Source organism: Podarcis erhardii (genome assembly GCF_964252035.2).
Source record: "Podarcis erhardii genome assembly, chromosome: 1".
Taxonomy (NCBI): Eukaryota; Metazoa; Chordata; class Lepidosauria; order Squamata; family Lacertidae; genus Podarcis; species Podarcis erhardii.
The window spans coordinates 133232431-133246459 of NC_138497.1; the positions used below are offsets into that span (position 1 = coordinate 133232431).

General features: G+C 41.5%; 1 protein-coding gene across 5 annotated transcripts in view; it reads right to left on the minus strand.

Annotated features, from left to right (window-relative positions):
* Positions 1-14029, minus strand: part of TRPM8 (transient receptor potential cation channel subfamily M member 8) — a 70082-nt gene that overhangs the window by 23183 nt on the left and 32870 nt on the right. For 2 of the 5 annotated variants that reach the window (XR_014156708.1, XM_081862411.1), the window contains exons 12-20: positions 13620-13910; positions 13309-13404; positions 11508-11637; positions 10058-10203; positions 9624-9736; positions 8852-9068; positions 3369-3460; positions 2896-3037; positions 67-238 (exon numbers count right to left, since the gene is read on the minus strand). Coding sequence is in view for 3 of the 5 variants with exons in the window: in XM_081862411.1 (XP_081718537.1) it covers positions 67-238; positions 2896-3037; positions 3369-3460; positions 8852-9068; positions 9624-9736; positions 10058-10203; positions 11508-11637; positions 13309-13404; positions 13620-13910 (1399 nt within the window). In the remaining 2 variants the exon portion in view is untranslated. Of the gene's footprint in view, positions 1-66; positions 239-2895; positions 3038-3368; positions 3461-8851; positions 9069-9623; positions 9737-10057; positions 10204-11507; positions 11638-13308; positions 13405-13619; positions 13911-14029 lie in introns of those variants that run through there. The other 3 variants (XM_081862412.1, XR_014156709.1, XM_081862413.1) reach the window with 3 other exon arrangements.

Genomic DNA, 14029 nt, shown 5'->3' on the forward strand with positions numbered 1-14029 from the left:
TCTGACCGATTGTTCATTGGGATTCATTGTTCATTGTTCATTGGGATTGTATCTTAAGATGGATACCGTCAATATCTGTAGGATAGTGGCCAAACATTACAAGGTAAGGCTCATAGACAACAGATCGAAATATCCATTCCCAGCGGTGTTCATTCTTCCGCAGGATCCCTTGTCTGGCTACACCAAAAGCCACCATCCACACCGCAAAGAGGAACAGGAAGAAAAAGACATCAATCAGCTGTGAAAGGGAACATTTAAAACACAAGTCAGGATGATTCTGTTAAGTCATTCCACGCATAAGGCTAAGGGGGAAAAGATTAAAAAAACAAAACTCAGGCAACTGTCTCTTGCTTCTCACTGTGCATTTATGAGAAAATCTCGCTTGGCTGCTTTGCAGAGGCCATGCACTCCTTATTGTTTATTTTGAAATCATGTTGTTTATTTGAAATCAGAGCAATGTGCATGCTTCCAAGGCAGGGATGCAGAAGCTGTGGCCTTCCAGATATTGGGCCACAGTCCCTGGCCAATGGGCCACGATGGCTAGAGATGATGGGAATTGGAGTCCAACAACACCTGGAAGGCACCAGACTCCACACACTCCCACCAGCTCTGCCCTAGAGGATACAGCCAGGACAGATGCTCCTGTAGCCAGCTAAGTCCAACACATAATTGCCCAAGTAAGCACTCTATTTAGTGATGTATGGAAGTGAGAGCTGGACCATAAAGAAGGCTGATCGCCGAAGAATTGATGCTTTTGAATTATGGTGCTGGAGGAGACTCTTGAGAGTCCCATGGACTGCAAGAAGATCAAACCTCTCCATACTGAAGGAAATCAACCCTGAGTGCTCACTGGAAGGACAGATTGTGAAGCTGAGGCTCCAGTACTTCGGCCACCTCATGAGAAGAGAAGACTCCCTGGAGAAGACCCTGATGTTGGGAAAGATGGAGGGCACAAGGAGAAGGGGACGGCAGAGGACGAGATGGTTGGATAGTGTTTTCGAGGTTACCAGCATGAGTTTGACCAAACTGCGGGAGGCAGTGGAGGACAGAGGTGCCTGGCGTTCTCTGGTCCATGGGGTCACGAAGAGTCAGACACGACTAAACGACTAAACAACAACAAAGCACTCTATTCACTTGAGTATATAACCATGGAAATGAGAGCTTGCAGTGGCTACTTAGATTAGGTGGGGTTTTTATTTTATTTTTAATCACAATATATACTTTCACTAGATCACAGAAGTAGCTCCTCCAAAGAGGAGAAGTCCCCATATCAGATGAAAACTAGCATGTGGAATAACAAATGGGAAATGATTCAACATCTGCAGTGGCTCCTAACCCCTAGTGTAGTTTACACAACAGTGTAGCGTGATGTGCCTGCATCTGGGGCACGCATACCGGGGGGCAGGGTGTGGAGGGTGAAGGGAGCCTGCCATGCCAGCCCAGCCCTCGCCACCAATGCCACTGGAGCAACCCCTCTCCTGCTCCAGAGCCAAGTAGGGCCATGCTGCATCGCTGCTGCCCATGCAAGGGGCAGCTCAGCTGGCTGATGCAGCCCCCCAACGCCAGCAGAGAAGAGTGGCCGTGCTGCAGTCGCCCCTTGTCCACCTCCCTCCATCTGCGCATGCTCACCATCCAGGGAGTGCACTGAGCAAGGAGCAGTGATCTCTCGCCGGGTGGCCATTCAGCAAGGGGGCTGGGGATGCAGCAGTGAGGCCAGGCTGGGCTCCGGAGCCCAGAGACCCCTGGCAGTAGGTATGGAAGGACAGGGAGCCAAGGACAGGACCCAGCAGGGCCCCTGGGTGGCACAGGAATCACGGCAGAAGCCAGCACCCACTCAAAATTGTGTGCCCAGGGCCCTGGACCTCCTGAGTGCTACACCCCCGAGTGTCCATGTCTTCCTGGCTTGGGAAGGATTTGTGCTCAGCACCGATGCCTGTTCTGCTACATATAGGAAGTTTCAGCCCAAAACACTTGTGTAAGTGCTGCCAAACCATAAGACACATTTCTTTCCTTATTCAATGAAGTTATAAGATCAATGATGGCAAGATTTTGCAAAAAGTATCTGCAGATGTGTCACATGCACACAGACCCACCTCTCATGACAAGAAACCAATTGCCAGCTGGGATGGGGTTTGGTGATGTTATCACCATAGCTGTCAACTTTCAGATTTGAAAATAAGGGATCAGCAGCCTCACCTGTCCCGGAGACAGTCTACGGGATATCTAACAATCCGGGATAGCAGCGGGAAACGGCGCTGGAATAAGGGAATTTCCCACAAAAAAAGGGAAGGTTGACAGCTATGGTTATCACCCTGGCCACCAGGGGTATCATGTACTATATATAGTTTTCACTCAGGTCCACTTCAGTTAGTTTAGGCGGGAAACCCTGGGTTGTTGTTGTTACAATGTTGACAGCCGGGTGCCTATAAAAGCAGGCCGGCTGAGCTGTTTGGTGTTCAGTTCAGTTCCAGCTTACTATAAAGAACCACTTGGAGAAATCTCTGTGTCGTCTGCTTTGTCAACCCACTACTTAATAGGTGACACAACCTCCAGCTCTTTGTAGCACAGCAATTGGCTGTAGAGCAGCAAAGTATTGCTGGCCTCAGATCTGAGCTCTATAAGAGATGTTCTGTCTTGTAATTCAGGGCTGTTGCTGAAGATTTGTCACAGAGGTTTGACTGACAGGCACTGCAGAGTTCCTGCACAAACGTCCCTTGCAGAGGATTAATCATGAATCAATCTATCAGCACACAGATGAAAGAATGAAAACTGTAGGCCCAAACCATACAGTGGTTCTCTGGTTAAACCTTTATTTACACAGAGAGACCTCTGGGAGACTCAGGCTTGAGTCACACAACAATTACATTTCATATTGAATCAATCCATAGTCCTTACCATTCTCTGAAGCATAATGATCTTGGGTCCTAGATTCCTGCTTACAGTGAAAATATGGATGAGTCTCAGAGTGAAAATAATGTAATCCAGGCAAAAAATTACTCTTCCGGAATACCAGGATGCCTCATTTGAAGAATGGAGCCTGTGCAAAGAAACAGATATACAAAAATTCCAGTTATCAGTGTTCCCACTTAATAATATCAACTTGGGCACAATTTGTTTTCTGTCAGATCAGATGTTATGACAGGGTGACACCTTCCCACCCCATTCCCCCCAAATACCTCAGCTTCACCCCAGGAAGCATCACCTTATATCATTATCATTATCATAACATGTTTGTCTAGCACAGCCTCTCTCCATCTTGCATCCCAGCTGTTGCTGGACTCTAATTCCCATCCTCCCTGACCGCTGGTCTAGTAGCTTTGCAGAAAACAAACCCAGGTGCAGTAATGGCTGGACCTGTTACAACTCACCTGAACACAATTCCTATTATGAAGTAAAAAATCCCAAGGGTGTCCATAACATTCCACAAGTCGGAAAAGTACTTACTACCGTTCATATACCACTAAAGAGGAAAAAAGAAGACAAAAGTCACCAAACAAAGGTAGGAGCTCAGAATCCCACAGAGCAGAGTCAGCTGTTAGAAGTGGTTGGACTCCAATCGTCAGAGATTATGGGAGTCACAGCCCGGAGGGCACCACGTTGGCTACTCCTGCCATAATCTAACAATACCACAAACCAACCTTATTTACAATGCATAGTCTTACTATCTAAATTAACATTGCTCATTGAGAAATCGTGACTCAAGAAGCTAATAGAAGAAGAGTGAGTGCAGTGCTGGACTGAGAGCTGAGAGGCCAGGCAGGGCTCCCATCTCCACTCAACCCTGAAGCTCCCTGGGCCAGTCACTGCCTCTCTGCCTTACCTACCGTACAGGGTTGTTGTGAGGATAATATGGAGAGGTCCTTGGAAGAAAGGTGGGATATAAAAGCATAAATATATAACATACCCTGCTGTCTAATCTCATGCCTGCTTATGCAGAAGTAAACCCCATTTTGTTCAGCAGGGCTTTCTCCCAAGTAAGTGTGCAAAGCAAACTAGCTAATAATATCTTATAGCTGCAACCTTTTTAGTATAATTAAAATAATTAAATACAAACAAAAGGACAAAACATAAGATGTCAGACAGTAAGGACATTGATTAAGATGCTTCTCTGGACACCTCAACTAAGCACAGATTTCCTCTATATATCATTCTGTTTTTATACGTCTTTAATACAATCTCATTGCTGTAGCCCTTGGGTACTGTCTTTGCAATGTGGGTTGAAGCAACCCCCTTTAAAAAAATAATGACCATGCCTTGAATAAGACCATCACGTGGCAGATGAAAGTAATGGACTATATGGAACTGGCGGAAATGACTGGCAGAATCCGAGACCAGGGAGAAGAGCCGGTGGAAGAAGATTGGAAAAAATTCAAAGACTATTTGCAGAAATATTGTAAAATTAATGAAAGTTAAAATGATGTTGGATTGAAACGAACTGGTTTTAGCAATAAGGCTAGAATGAATTCGCAAAAATAGGTTGATAATAGATGAAAATATAAAGTTACAGTATACTGTATTAAGATATTGGATTAAGAATAAAACAAAGAGGGGAAGGATTTGCTGAACTAAATATGTGAATTGGAATACAGAAAAGGGAGGTGTGACGGGGTCAGGGAAATAAGTAAACGAAGTATAAGCTATGAAAAGATGGACTTGTTTTTAACTGTTTGTTTTTTCTATTTTCTATTTTTTATTTTTTCCTCTGTTGACATCTACTTTGTAACCCATTTATTTTTCTAAAATCTTAATAAATATATTATATAAAAAAAAGAATAAGACCATCACGGATCCAACTGCACTAGAATGTGCCAGATCCCTTGTGTCAGATCCACCTGCTCAACTATGTTCCTTCTTTTTAGAAATACTCCTGGCAGCTTTCATTCATCTCATTTGCTTCTTTCCTATCTAACATCATCAAATGTTTTCATATGAATACTGATTTGCATAGCCTTTTCATGAGTTCATTTCCCCACCTTGTGACCCATGAGCCTAGTATGACTTTGTGGATGGGAACTGGGAGTATCAGCTGGAAAGCAAGGCAACGAGATTGCCAAGCAGGCCCATGACAGGCTGTGTGCAAATATTTATGCAACCCAGAGATGTTGCAGGGATCTGGGAATATACAGCTGCAAAATTACACACAGAATCTGTACTTGTGCAAAAATACACATCAGATGGATGTGTGGCTGCTGTAAACACACATCTAAGCTCAGGAATGCTATCATATATTAGGAGCTGAAATGTAAATGTTTCTTAAACTGTGCAAAAACACCCCAGTATAAATATACCTCGTCCTAGCTCAAGTTTTATTATGAAACAGTGACATCTATTGGCATATAGAAACATTTACAACTTGTTTTGCTCTCAGTACCTCAAAGATGCTTCTAACACACTCTTAATGCATTAGGAAAAGACTTTTTATAGCTGTCTTACTTCAAATATTCAGTCTTAGCAGTTACCTTCTCATCCGGAAATCATTAATTTTCTCCGTTAACATCAAAATCTAGGTGGGTGAATTATATTTTAAGTGAGAGAAATAGTGCAGCCTATACTATAGCCTGGATCTAAGGCTCTGGGACCTGGCATATTTGGCCAAATGAACAAATATATTGTGAGTGAGAGAAGGAAGACAATAATTTGCTTATCTTGAAAAATCGAGCTAATTTGTCATGTATTGGCACAATAAGAAATAGAGAAAAATGCATACAGCCATATATCATATTTTTCCGTCTATAAGACGCCCCCAAATTTTGGACAATATTTTTTAGGGGGAAAACCTGGTCTTATACACGGGAAAATATGGTACATTATTAAGAACAATCTAAGTACCCGGGGAAGGAATATATTGCATTTAGATATGATTTGTTAATTTATATGCAATGAACTACTGTTCTTCCTTTTAGGTATTGTTAATATGGAACAACTGATTGGTTCAAAATTGGGAAAGCAGTACAAGGCTGTATATTGTTGCCCTGCATATTTAACTTATATGCAGAATTCATCATGCAAAAGGCTGGACTGGATGAATCCCAAACTGGAATTAAGATTGCCGGAAGAAATATCAACAACCTCAGATATGCAGATGACACAACCTTGATGGCAGAAAGTGAGGAGGAATTAAAAAACCTCTTAATGAGGGTGAAAGAGGCGAGTGCAAAATATGGTCTGAAACTCAACAACAAAAACACTAAGATCATGGCCACTGGTCCCATTACCTCCTGGCAAATAGAAGGGGAAGAAATGGAGGCAGTGAGAGATTTTACTTTCTCGATGATCACTGCAGATGGTGACAGCAGTCATGAAATTAAAAGACTCCTGCTTCTTGGGAGAAAAGCAATGACAAACCTAGACAGCAGCTTAAAAAGCAGAGACATCACCTTGCCGACAAAGGTCCGTATAGTTAAAGCTATGGTTTTCCCAGTAATGATGTGTGGAAGTGAGAGCTGGACCATAAAGAAGGCTGATCACCAAAGAATTGATGCTTTTGAATTATGGTGCTGGAGGAGACTCTTGAGAGTCCCATGGACTGCAAGAAGATCAAACCTCTCCATTCTTAAGGAAATCAGCCCTGAGTACTCACTGGAAAGACAGATCCTGAAGTTGAGGCTCCAATACTTTGGCCACCTCATGAGAAGAGAAGACTCCCTGGAAAAGACCCTGGTGTTGGGAAAGATTGAGGGCACAAGGAGAAGGGGACGACAGAGGACGAGGTGGTTGGACAGTGTTCTCGAAGCTACCAACTTGAGTTTGACCAAACTGCGGGAGGCAGTGGAAGACAGGAGTGCCTGGCGTGCTCTGTTCCATGGGGTCATGAACAGTCGGACATGACCAAATGATTAAACAACAACAAATATGCAGTTGATTTTTTCATCCTTTGTGCATTGTCAGTCTCTCCGTCCCCACCCACCTTGATGTATGCCACATTCCCAGTTCCAGATTTACTCTCTTGGGGGCCCCCCAAAAAAATTAAAAGAAAAAACCTGGATGTACATTTCCAAAATATAAGATAAAAAACAAACAAAATAAAACCTGCATACAGCAACAGTGTTCTGTGTTGTGTAGACTCCTATGATGTAAGTAATGGTCCCCGCCTGCTAGCCTGTTCCCTAAAATATCACTGGTTTGCTCATTTCTATATATAGGGTGCCTACATTCTGCATGTGCAGAGGGCTTTAGATACCTATTAGGTCCATAAATTACAATATAGCATATATTCAACACAAAAAAACAGCGACAATTTGTTGTTGACAAAGGACAGCTGGGCATATAAAGGGCCCCATTACCTTCAGTAGCTTAGGGCCTCATCAAACCTAAATCTGGCCCTGCACACTCCAGTGGTTCCTCTCAGGGGCTGGGACTAGGTATTACAATGGATTGTCTGAAAATTGAAAACTCATTTGGCCATGCAATGGAGCAATCAGACAACCATTTCTCTAATACAATTAGAGTCATTTCTGGTTCTGTTTTGGCCAGGCATAAGCAAACTCCGGCCCTCCAGATGTTTGGGACTACAAATCCCATCATCCCTAGCTAACAGGACCAGTGGTCAGGGATGATGGGAATTGTAGTCCCAAACATCTGGAGGGCTGGAGTTTGCCTATGCCTGGGTTTGCCCCATAAGCTCATTAGTAAAATAAGTAAAATCATGCTTTATCTTTTTTTAAAAAGAAAAGAAAAGAAAATCCAATATACTGAACCTATATTGTTCTGACTGATCAACATATATTTGAAATGAAAATGCTGTCAAAAGTTCAAGCTTTGAACCATGGCAGGAGTAGGATGCTAATAAACCAAGAATCCTTCAAGCCACACTACCTAGTATTTCCATAGAAACAGCTGTATTACAAGACTGCTCATACGCAACATGCTTGTCTCCTCTGTTTTACAAAACTAGATATGTGGAAGTAAGAGGATGCTCTGGAGTTACTCCTTTCACGCCTGTCTGCTCCACAGACTCAGGAATTAATTCTGTGTGTTCACCGTTTCAGATATTTCTTTTAATCTAGATCTTGAGGACAAACCTTGTGACATGACAAAGTCATGGGGCCAAAGGAAGGGGCCATATTGTAGAATACATACTCCTTGTCTGTTCAGATTTTTTCCAGTCTCAGAATAGCGTAACACAGAGCCTACACAGATATAACAGACTTTTAAAAGGATAAATGATTTGCTACCTTAAAGCAGTCCATGGGACTGCATGCTCACTTTTCTTCCCTTGCACACATCCGTTCCCCCTGCCCTTACAGGCTGGCTTTAACTTTAGTTAAGCATTTTATGGACACTGATCTTCCCCATGGTTAACACTAAGTGGAACTGGCTTTGAACGAGGATCTGAATCCAACCACAGATTCTGCATAGCCTCATGGACTAGTGTACAATGGAAGCAGAGGCAAATTGCAACCTCAGCAGAGATACTATAAATTAATCCATGAACTCAGGTTAAGTAAAAATGGCCTGGATATAATTCCAAATGCTCTAGTGGAACCTTCATGGAAAATGAAGAAAACGTTAGATTTCAACTCCACTGGAGCCCCATTCAAGTGTACTAATTCTGTGTTAAATCAACCTGCAAGAGGGGAAAGGGATGAAAGGTGTACTCAGCATCAACCTCCACAAACTGGAGTGACAATATTTGAAGCATGGGGAGGCAATACATGCAAAAAGTTCTCTCTTCAGCTCACTGGTAGCAGTGACAGAGGAAACTAGCATGTTCATCCTCTCTCTCCTGATACATGTGTTGATTAAACTCAGAAGCAGAAGCCCCGAATAGGGGTGGAGCATTTTCTTTTTTCTGCAACTGGAATAATCTCCTGGAAATAAAAACTCCTGTTGATTTCCAAGAACTCCCTACTTGTCTCACTTCATCACAAAGCAGGATGAAGACCAGCACGTAGAGGATCAGTTCCAGCATGGTGGGTTCCTTCTGGAAATCCATGAGCAGGACATAGGCAAAGAGCAAGAGGAAGGCGATGTAGAAGATGACAGTCCAAGAAAAGACAACAAAGGGTGAAGTGAAGAACCAGGCATAATACCAGAACATCTTTTTGGTCCTCTCGGTTGGCTTTTTCCTGTGAAAGAGAAAGGAACAGCTTAGAACAGGATAACCAAGCGGAAAATGAGCATGCTGCTGAGTGGAGGCACACAATAACAACAATGGGATACTATCAGAGCTCTCCCCCCCCCCCCAGAAAAATAGGTGCTGGTACTCACCTTGAAGTTGTTACAGCAAGTGTCACACTTTTTAACAACAAAAAGAGGTGCCAATACTGCGTACTCTTGAGTACCTCTTAAAAAAGCTATCAAACAAGACCAATCTAGGCAATGCAATAACACTACCAAGTTACTCTGACTCCCATCTATCCAATGGATGCCTAGGCAGCTGCACAGCCACTTGCTACATCATTCTGACATTAACAGCGATTACATTTTTATTTATGTAAGTATTTTTAGGGTGCCTTTTAGGGTACAACTTTCCCAGGACTTACAACCACCCCTTTGCATATGTGAAGATTTCTCTGCAGTGGAAGCAAACCTGAAGCCTGCGTACATACTACAAAACATGGCAGCAATTGTCTTTTGGGAGAGGAAACCCATCATAGCTTTATTAACTAAAAGTAATTTACCTGAAAGAGATGAAGCCACAGCCTATTAAAGGGAAAAGGAAAAGGCACAGGATAATCTTCCAGTTCTTGGTGTCTCTAGAGATCTCCCCATACCATTGTTTCGAAAGAAAATTCTGAAAGACAGAAATATAATAATAATAATAATAATAATAATAATAATAATATTTATATCCCATCCATCTGGGGTGACTTCTTTTGTTGGGTGACTTCCAAAAAAATATAAAACATCAGTCATTAAAAGCTTCCCTAAACAAGGCTGCCTTCAGATGTATTTTAAAGGTCAGAAAGTTGTTTATTCTCTTGATATCTGGTGGGAGGGCATCCCACAGAGCAGGTGCCACTACCAAGAAGGCCCTCTGCCTGGTTCCCTGTAACTTTGCTTCTCACAGTGGGAACTGACCATCGATTATCTGTTTGCATCTCGGCGATTATACCTGGACTCCTGGCTGGGCAATGAATTGTTGGTCCTTTGCTTCCACAGCAAGTTCCAGACAATTGCTTCCACCCCAGGCTTCACAGGAATAGATAAGAAGCTGTTCAGCCAGATCTTCATCACTGCTGTAACATTCAGTGAACAACTCTAAAAAGTATAAATAGACAGAGAATCAGAAGCATCACTGGTCTTTTGAGCTCTTCCTGAAGGACGTATGCATATACAATTATAAAAAGACTATGGACATTATTTTAATACATGATCACAGCGGTGAGATTTATTTATTTATTTATTTATTTATTTTATAAATATTTATTAGAGTTTCCAATTAAAACAAACATACATACCACAAAAAAGAAACAAAAATACAGAAAAAAGAAATACAGAAAAATCAAAAACATACAATTTTAAACAAAATAAAACATATATAATTCCAATCACTTGTTTCCATTACCTTATGTCTCGAACCTCCTCTCACCTCCCCCTTTTGTATTCCAAATCAAATCAAATTTCAGCAAATTCTTATTGTAACTTAATATGAATTATTTTAATTTATTACTCAGCCTTTGCGTTACAGCTGGTGACCACTTAATTTCAGTCCAACATCATTCTAACATTCATTAATTTTGCACTATTTCTGTAAATAGTCTTTAAATTTCCTCCAGTCCTCTTCCGCCGACTCTTTTCCCTGGTCTCGGATTCTGCCGGTCATTTCTGCCAGTCCCATATAATCAATCATCTTCATCTGCCATTCTTCCAGAGTGGGTAAATCTTGTGTCTTCCAATATTTTGCGATGAGAATTCTTGCTGCAGTTGTCGCATACATAAAGAAAGTTCTATCCTTCTTTGGCACCAATTGGCGAACCATGCCCAGGAGAAAGGCCTCTGTTTTTTTCAAGAAGGTATATTTAAATACCTTTTTCATCTCATTATAAATCATTTCCCAGAAAGCCTTAATCCTCGGGCATGTCCACCAAAGGTGAAAGAATGTACCTTCAGTCTCCTTACATTTCCAACATTTGTTATCAGGCAAATGATATATTTTTGCAAGCTTGACTGGGGTCATGTACCACCTATAAATCATTTTCATAATATTCTCTTTTAAGGCATTGCATGCCGTAAATTTCATACCTGTGGTCCATAACTGTTCCAGTCAGCAAACATAATATGAGATTTTTTTAATGCACATAAATGGGAAGATTCATCATTACCTACCATGGAGGAATGGTTGTTAAAATTATTGGACTTAGCTGAGATGGGCTAAGTTGATGTGCTTAATCAGAGAAAAATCCTTGTCAATATTTACTAAAATTTGCAATGCATTGCTTGGAGTTCAAAGCTAAATCTGAAAGTTTAACTTTGCTGGTTTGCTGCTTTCCCATTATGATTTTTTTAGCAGATATTTGCATTAGCTCCACTCTTGAGTTTGAGCCTTTTAGATCAAAACCTACCAACAGCTCTTGTCTCATATTCATTTGCCAGCTCCTCTGATTCCCCAGCAGCATTGATATCATTCTTTACCTTAGCCAGGCTTTTCAGGAGCTTGCTGGCCCCTAATGCTGCCAGAGTGCAGCCTCTAGTCTGCAAAGAAAAGAATTGCCAGGTTACAAAACAGCATTACTTATGAGTTACTGTAACTGTGACACAATTCCAGTAACATCAGTTCATATCCCAAAACAGCAAGGCAACTGCATAATTTAATAGTACTCTGTTCCCTGAAGCTGTATCTGAGAAACCATGTGGGTGCTGCACTTCTGTTTCATCTTACAATTCTCAAATTTGGAAAGGAGTGTCAAACATCTTGCTGCTTAAACTGGAAGCTAAAACCTTAAGGCCACCTGCCTTAAAGTAGAAAAGTTGTTTTCTGCTGCTCCAGAGAAGCGGACACGGAGCAATGGTTCCAAACTACAAGAAAGAAGATTCCACCTAAACATTAGGAAGAACTTCCTGACAGTAAGAGCTGTTCGACAGTGGAATTTGCTGCCAAGGAGTGTGGTGGAGTCTCCTTCTTTGGAGGTCTTTAAGCAGAGGCTTGACAACCATATGTCAGGAGTGCTCTGATGGTGTTTCCTGCTTGGCAGGGGGTTGGACTCGATGGCCCTTGTGGTCTCTTCCAACTCTATGATTCTATGATTCTATGATTCTAGGGTGTTGGAGTTGGCCGAACCATCTTTCCTGACTGATCAATCTACTCCAACCCCTGCCACTCACGCAACCGGGGGCCCCCAAACAGCGTACAAATCAAGATGGCTAACCTGACACAACAAACCACCGCCCCACACACATACAAACATACCATACTGCAACCAACCGAATGCAATCAGCCAAGCCCTGCACCATCCAATCTCTTACAATGCCAATAAAAACAAATAACTATATAAATAAAGGACCTACCCACGACATGCTGAAAAAACCCCTGCACAAACACTATACAATAGAGTGAAAATATCATTATCCCTCCGACCCTCTCCCTCCCTCTTTTCCACCAGTGTCTATAACAATAACGTCTTACTGAATGCAAACAAACTCTATCTGATGCTTATTTCCCCTAAATTGATTTTTGATTTTTATTGTTATTCATGTTTTTATACTGTATTTTATGCTGCTTTTATAATTACGGTAAGTGTTTTAAATTTGTTGTTAGCTGCCCTAAGCCTGGTTTTTGAACCAGGAAGGGCGGGGTATAAATTATTATTATTATTATTATTATTATTATTATTATTATTATTATTATTATTTTACTGAATGCAAACAAACTCTATGAAAAATGACTCTAGGAATTGAAAGTGGAGATGCTATACATACTTTTTCTTGCTTATTTGTTTCAAATCACAAAAACTTTAATAAAAACTACGTAATTAAAAACAAACCTCTGTCAAAAGTCTCACCAGACTTTTCTTACAAACCTCCAAGAATTGAGACTCCACTAATTCACCTACCTGAAGTTTACATCCACCATTTTTCATCCTATTCTCACACCCAATTACTGTTTCCCTCTTCTTTCTCATCTCCCTTTAGATGTTTAAAAGTGAGCAGGCTTCATCTTATCTTATATTAAATTATTCAAGTGCAAAATGCCACCACTTTCCAATCACAGTTCTCATGTATTTCAAAAGCAGGGAAACTGCCATTTCCACCCACAGGGAAGCTTCAATATTAATTAAGGAGTACATATTTTCTAACGGAACAAGCTCTAGGTCAAACTCACATGTAAGCATAATGGACAAAAGTCATGCTGGAAGTGTAGCGTACCTGTTCCCAGATCACTTTGGAGAGCTCCTTTTTGTTTTGAAGGACTGCCCAAATAAAGAGAACCTGCAGGGGGTGCCTTGAGATAAGGGAGGCATCCTGAAAGCATATAAAAACAAGAATAAAGCTAAAGTTGCTGAAAAAGGAAACTTTGGTATTGACTCTTTTCTGAAGCTCTTTGGGTGGTATTCAATTGTTACTCAGAGTAGATCTATTTAATCTGAGTAAAACTTAGCTGAATACCACCCTTTTGTTGTACCTGGTTCTAAGTGTTAACAGCTGTACTCTGCTATATGCGCATCTGAGTTACATACCAGCAGCTGTATCTCAATGTCTTCCTTGCTGCTTTTGTCCTCTTTTTTGAGACCTTTTCTGAAATCCTCCACCATCTTCCACACAAATGTAAGGAGGGCATCGTTGTAGGAGTTCTTAGCAATCTGTAGATTCTTAAACACCAGACTGCTGAAGTTGTTGGTATACAGATCAGTTAGAACATCATTCGTAAGAAACTTCCTCAGATTTAAGCCATTTTCCAGAAAGAGACGGACAAATTTTGGCCTGTCCTTTATCAGGGCTGTGAACATGACGTCCTGGAGGTCTGCAGACTAGCAAGGAACAAAAGACAGCAAAATGTTGACCCAGTTTGAAAGCAGAAGTCTTTCTCTAGCCCCTTGGGCTTGTCTTCTGCTACACAAATTGTGATTAATTTCTTATGGTAGCCTTA